At 41.7% G+C, this 6938-nt stretch overlaps 1 protein-coding gene across 2 annotated transcripts in view; it reads right to left on the bottom strand.

Annotated features, from left to right (window-relative positions):
* The window catches only part of caln2 (calneuron 2), a 36212-nt gene extending 29800 nt beyond the window's left edge, over positions 1-6412 (bottom strand). The window contains exon 1 of one of the 2 annotated variants that reach the window (XM_008427395.2): positions 5549-6412. Coding sequence is in view for 1 of the 2 variants with exons in the window: in XM_008427394.1 (XP_008425616.1) it covers positions 3791-3879 (89 nt within the window). In the remaining variant the exon portion in view is untranslated. Of the gene's footprint in view, positions 1-3790; positions 4067-5548 lie in introns of those variants that run through there. The other variant, XM_008427394.1, reaches the window with a different exon arrangement.
* Between the last annotated feature and the right edge of the window lie 526 nt (positions 6413-6938).

Genomic DNA, 6938 nt, shown 5'->3' with positions numbered 1-6938 from the left:
ACACACACACACACACACACACACACACACACACACACACACACACACACACACACACACACACACACACACACACACACACAAATCACAAAAATCTGTCCCATTTGTATCCTTTTTCCTTTATCTGTCAATGTCTGTTATCTTTCTTTCTATTCTGATAATTTTTTTTAACCAACTTGTGAAATCACTGAATGTTGTCAAAGAGATGGACATCGGAGCTGACAGACACAGTCTTTAGCAGAAAGCCTCCATCTGATAAGCTCCATTGCCTCCATCGCCTGAGTGTAGGAAGAAGAGTGGCGTAAAGATAGACGGGTATGCGGGTTGATAGGTGGGTTGGGATGGAGGGAGCGGGATGAAGAGAGCGAAATAAAGTGGGCTGGCTGACGGTGTTTGAACTGTGGGGTTACCTGAATGCCAGGGAGCCCAGTTTCCAGCCTGCAGTGAGAACAAATTTACACCCAACGGAGAGGCTCAAATTAAGGAAAAAAGACTGAGAACAGGCTTTGAGGGGGAGAATCAGCCCTTTTCCCCCTCCACATTCCTCATATTATTCCCCAGAGAGACAAATGCATTACCAGAATGGCAGAAAGGGGTCAGAACTGTGTTTTTTTTTTCAGCTGCAGATCCACAGGCCATCACAGCCAGACAGCACTAATAGGATAACATAGAGGAATCAAACCAGACCTGCATTTGGGCTCAACGTGCATTCGATATGCAGAACATTGCAAAAGTAAAAATACCTGTTAAACCTTTCCTCACACAACCACAAACTTCAAAATGTTACTGGGATTTTATGCGAGACCAACATAAAGTTGTTGGTGTCACCTAAACGGAATAAAAAACAAAAAGACCATAAAATTATAACATGCATTTGTATGAAGCCCCTTTTTTATCCGATACTAAAAAATAAAAACCACAGCAACCAACTGACTCAGAAGAAAAATGTCTAAATAATTACAAACCAAAAAAAATAAAAAATCATAATAATAATGAAACTTAAACAACAAAACGTCCAGGTCCAGCTTGAAAAGGAATAGACAGAAGACTAATAAATCCTACCCCCAATTGTCTCATTCAAATTTGTCCCACATTATACATGAATACGCATCTAATTTTTAGATATGAAGAAACTCTTGAGAAAGATCAGGAATAAAGTTGTGGAAATGTTTAAATCTGGCTTATGGAAGAGTGGAGAAGAAAATACTTGTCAAAATCCAAGAATGACAAAGTGCGCCTGTTAGTTGAAATCAAAATGAGATATTTTAGCCTATCTGGAAACTGCCAAACAGCACTTCACTTTGCTCTGAATGCTTCATTCCTACTGGGAAACATGGTGGCGGAAGGAGAAATATTCTCTATTTCTGTCTCACTTCGGATCAAACCTTTCAAGATCCTCAGTAAAGGTGAAAGATGGATTTTTCTCTGAAACTGCAGGTCGGTTTAGATTAAAACATGTTCATGTGTTAGAAGAGAAAAGCCAGAATTTGTGGCTTAAAAACATGTTGCTCACAAAAGTCCTTCATCTCGTCTGAGCAATTCTGCATCAGTCTCTAGATCTGAAGATGATGGAAACAAACTCCAAAGACTTGTGCAGCTAGAGACAAGTTCAGAGTTTTACCTTTAAAAATGTTGGAAAACATGCATTATTTTTTTGCTGCATCATAATTATGCACTATGTTGTGCTTTTCCTATATTGAAGGTTTAAAGCAGGTTTACATTGAATTCTGTAATATTTAAATCAACAAGTCAGTAAAACAGTATGTTACTCTGCATGTCTTTACCAATAAGAGCTCAAGCAAAGTGACGAAAACAATGAAACATAAGTTGAAGCACCGATGCTGTGATTTATCATTTGCCACAGACCACAAAGCCAAACAAATGAGGGAGTGTCAATTTATGGATCAAAGGAGGACATGTGCAACATCAACAAACCACCTACAATAAAAGTGCTTTTTTATTGGATTTACAGAACTTAAACCAATAATAAAATGATAAATGGAAATCAAATTATTCCCAGTGTCCTTGGTTTCCCCCTTCTGCACAACAACACATTGTCAGTGTCCCATAGTGATGTCACCTTGGGCATATCCAGGCAGTCACAGCACAGCTGTGATCTCAGCTGTCTTTCTCAAACCCATCAAGCCGCTTTCTAAAACCATTTCCTCAGGAGAGGCGCTGCAGTCGCCTCGCTGCAACTTCAGCTTGGGTCACTCAGATCAATCTAATGCCGGAAATAAGCTGCTGCAACAGTTCATCATTTTGGACAAGACAAGACAATCAGTCAATATGGAAATACAGTGATACTTCAAGTCAAAAGTTTTTAATTTTTAATGCATTAGTTTATTTTCTAAAAAAAAATGAATCACTCTCAGTCACCTTCAGGCCTTCTGGGAGCTCATTAAAAGATTTTAGATCAGATTTCTTTTGGCATAATTAAATCATTCAACCAGAAGACCTGGCTGTTCTGGAACACCTAAAAAAACGATTTCTGCTTTAGTTTGGGGAAAGGGTCTTAAAATTCTCCCTGAAAGAAACATGTAGCCAATGAAGGGACTTTAAAATGTGCGAGGTGTTGACTTCATTTCTTGTTAACATTCTCACAGACAAAAGGTCATCCCAATTTTTGGGGGGGTTGTAAAATCTCATATTACTTGCCGATTTAGCAGGAAATTAGGAGTATACATAAGGACAAGATTCACACTGGCTAAATTATAAGTTGCCCAGTCACGATAACAAATTTTGATGGGCAGTAAAATGTTCCAGAGGTTATTGCGATAAACAATAATATTGTTCAATTAACTTTTAATTTTGATGAACATTTAACATTGAACTCAAAGATATTTAAATATCGAAAATAAGTAAAGAAAACAACAGAAACTAATAAAAAAATAATTATAAAGTAAATAAAAAGTAAATATAATATAAAGTAAACAAAACTGTCCTCCAAACAAAAGGCTAGTTGAGACTGAAGCACCAGACTAAAAAACTTTTGTCATCCAGTTTTTGGCAGAAAGAGAAAAAACAACAACAAATCATGCCAATGGAAATTACTGAGTTTGATTTAATTTATCATGAAATTAATTGATTTATTGATTGTTGTGACAGGTCTACTTATGAGAGCTGAATGACTGGTTTGGAGCGTCTCTAAAATGTCTCTTTTCGTGGAATGTTTCCAGTCTGGATCAGTAAATCTCTCTCAAAAATCGAGAAAGATACTGGATATGCACTATGAACCAGTTTATAATCTGCTTCAGTTTACAGAAAACTGTTGGCATACTGACCCTTTGCAACTACGTCACTAAGCGCCAGCATGGACGCCGGAAGTGAGGATCCGAAGTACTGAACTAAAGTTGTTTTCCTAAATTGTTTTTGTCAGTTTATTCATGGCTTCTCCTTGTTCGAGTCAAGCTAATTTGTCTGTGAACGTAACACACCTGGGTTGGGGCTCAAAGACGGCGGGATTTATAGAAGTTAGAAACAGCTAGCTAACAAACCGACCCATACCTGCTCCCTCCTGACGTGCTGATCAAATTACCGACTTTGCCTGAATTCACACATGATTTATGTCACTATGTCATAAATGGCAATTCCCCTTAAACCGGAGCAGCCTTAAAAACGTACAGAAGAGACGCTAATCAGTTGTTTTCGTGCATGCTAGGCTACATGGCGGTGGGGCACTGTTTCCATGGTTACTGACGGTTAAACGCGTATCTTCTCCATAATACGATATTTGATATGTTTCTAATCATACTTACTTAAAAAAGCTTATGAACATTAATCTTCTTACCTTGTAAAAAATGTTCGCTGCAAATCCGCGGTTACACCGAAAGGCTGCCAGTCAGTATGACTGACGGCTGCTATCCACCGCCGCCGCATCTTTCCTCATTAAAAGTTATACAATAAACTGACAAGTTTGGTTTTCATCCTTGTCTGGTTGTGCAGCCGGCCGCGCAGCGCCCTGTGACCATTTTTACTGCGAAATCAACTAAATAAAAGCGATTTTAGGCTACCAGGTGTGCGTTTTCTTTTTTGTTTTGTAGCGCGCAGGTTGTTTTAATGTCGTCATGGCGGAGTGGGCGGGGTTTCGAATAGAGTGACGTCACGCGGAAAGGATTTATACTGTGCAAGACTTTATGGGTGACTGCTATTTGAGCTGCAAAAGGGGGGTCGATACATCTTTAGGCAGGTGGTCATAATGTTACGCCTGATCAGTGCAGAGTTAAAGAGGTTGTTAGTTTATGTTGTAATGTTTTGTGTTGTTTGCTTAGATATTGAAATTAAGGTTGTTTCTACTTAGCATATGAAGCCTAAACAGCGTTGGACCTAAAATTAAGCCATGCGGGACACCGTAGTGAACTCTGAATGCCGACTGACAGAAAAACAATCAAACTAGTTGATCAATTAACATGTTGATTTAAGCCTTCTGTGGATCAAGAAGACCCGACCAAGAAGGGAAACGCAGATAGAACCATCAATGTGCTGCAACAAATTAAATGAAAATAGATTTTTTTTTTTTTTTGCCTGTGAAGTTGAGTGACAATGTTATCAAAACAAAACAGGTAATCACTGAAAAACTATTGCACCTCAAATCAAACCATGTGGAACAGTACAATTCACTCTGTTGCAACTAAACTTGGTGATCAGCTGAAGCAGCAGCGCTGGATATAAATTTGAATCACTGTCCTTCTCTCAGGTGGTCTGAAATGACAATGACAGATTTCACCACATGGGGAGAAAAAAAAAAGACTGGGCATCATGGTCTGAGGCGTCTAGAAAAGGGGAACACGGCTGGTGCCTCCCAGCTTGAAGCTTCAATCTGCTGCTACATGTCAAATATATATGTGTGTGTGTATAAACTAACAACCCCTCCTCCTTCATACTCACCCACGCATTAAAAAAAAGAAAAGAAAAAGCTTGGCTTGCACCAACAAACTCGGTTTCCTGGAGGACAAATGTCCACCAGTTGTCCTCAGGACTGTCTCCTACTTGGCGTTGATGAGTGTGAGCAGGGCAGGTGACAGATCTGACCATGATGTGACGGAGACTGTGGAGTTGACAGTGAGTGCTGTTGAGGTTTGGACTGCAGTCAGTCTCCATTTATCAGAGCCGAGCTGCTACACGCTGAACATCAGAGCCGCTGATGAAGCCACCAAGCATGATATATGATGTAGAGCTTCACACCCCGCTGCGCGCACAGACAATTACACTGTAATTACACTTATGGCTCGCGATGGACCTATAATCACCTAATCACATCGATCAAAACCCACGCAGCGCGTACTGACGCGCGCCGCGCACACCTGCGTCCGCGCAGAGATGGCCAGAAACACGCTGAAATAGTGGGACATATAGACACACGCATCGTGTTTGTCAGCCATTAAGACGAGCATAAGGTGCAGATGGAAGTGATAACACGCACGCTTCACGCATCCACAACAGGTGTAGCCACCAGCTCGGCTCTGCGGGCATCAGGAGGAGCGACCTGTGGGTAATCACCTTCAGCACCTTTAGCACCCTCACCCAGAGGTGACCAGCGCAGCCATACCTGCCAAAGAAGCTGGTCCCCCGGTGTCAGAGTCCCCTCCCGTTCCGCTAGTGCGCCGGTGGCCGAGAGGCTGGTGCTGATTTGAGCTGCCGAGGTGTGTTTAGTCCGTTTGCATCCGTCCTGTCCGCTGGAGGAGTCCGACCAACAGAAGATGGACTCATTCAGTCTCGGTGCTGGACCTGGCTTCGGGAATCCACCGGTGTGTCATGTGCCCCCCTCACTTTTCTTTTTTTTTTTTTTTTTTATTCAGACACTTGTTCAGGAAAATATCAACTGGTTAGGTGAAAACGCTGGTGAACCAACATGAATTAATCAGAATATAGTTTCCTTTTAAAGCCCACTTCTCCTCGCCATGTCTTGAAGATGTGGGGTTGTTGGGATGAAGCAGTGTTGCCCAGACGGACGCACCCGCAGCCGCCCACGGGTCTGTGTCTGAGATGCGCTGCTCCTGCTGCTGCTGCTGCTGCTGCTGGTCCTCCTTCTTCTACAAACACAATCACGATTAAAATTCAGCCTGCACTGTTGAATCAGAGGAGAGAGCCCGGAGCTCAGATCGTCCAAGCGTTGGATTGAAGGGAAGGGATCTCCCGCGGCTCCCGGTCAGGCTTAACCCATTTAATGTGTCGGTCCAGAACTATGAAGGAGGGGCCGCATCGGAACCAACCCGGGCAGCTGATTCTCAGAGGGAGCTCATCTCAGGTGTGTCTGTGAAAGCGAGAGGCAGAGAGAGAGAGAGAGACTGCGAGGTCCGAGCAATTAAGGTTTAAGTGGCTCAGTGAGGCACCGACCTCCTCTCTCTCCCGGACCGAGTGTTGCGTTTATGTGTTTTCATTTAGCCATTCTGCACAGCTGGATGTTGGCATTGATGTCCAATTATGGTGTTTAGGAAATGACATCAGCCGCAGTACCCAATGCAGTATGTATTCTTCTCCCTTCCTCTCACCAAAACATCCTAATCTTCATCTCTTCCCTCTCCCAAAAAATTAGACAGATGAGCTCCTATAAAGTGTTAAAAACATGAAAATGTATGTTCTGATTAAAAATTAAAACCTTAATTCTCAAATCTCTGTAAAAGATAGAAAGAAAGTAAATGAAACGACATTTTAGTATCTTATAAAGCTTTTATAAGGTAGACTGTCACAGTGCTGGTGAAGTGGAAGGAAAATTACAGTTTATAGAACATTATGGTGGCTATTATGCTGTGGGGATCCTTTTTCTTCAGAATTGATATAAAATTAAAGGGTTGAATATAAATACACAGCAATCCTGGGAGAAATCTGTCAGAAGATACAACAGACTTGAGTTTGGGTTGGAGGTGAAACTAAACATTAAGCTGGTGCCAAAACTGAATGTTTCAGCAGGACTCACTCAAAGTTCAGACCTGAATCCA

Source organism: Poecilia reticulata, linkage group LG14 (genome assembly GCF_000633615.1).
Source record: "Poecilia reticulata strain Guanapo linkage group LG14, Guppy_female_1.0+MT, whole genome shotgun sequence".
NCBI classification, from domain to species: domain Eukaryota; kingdom Metazoa; phylum Chordata; class Actinopteri; order Cyprinodontiformes; family Poeciliidae; genus Poecilia; species Poecilia reticulata.
Note: the sequence above shows the minus strand (reverse complement) of the source record. Positions and strands in the feature narration are given on the sequence as shown.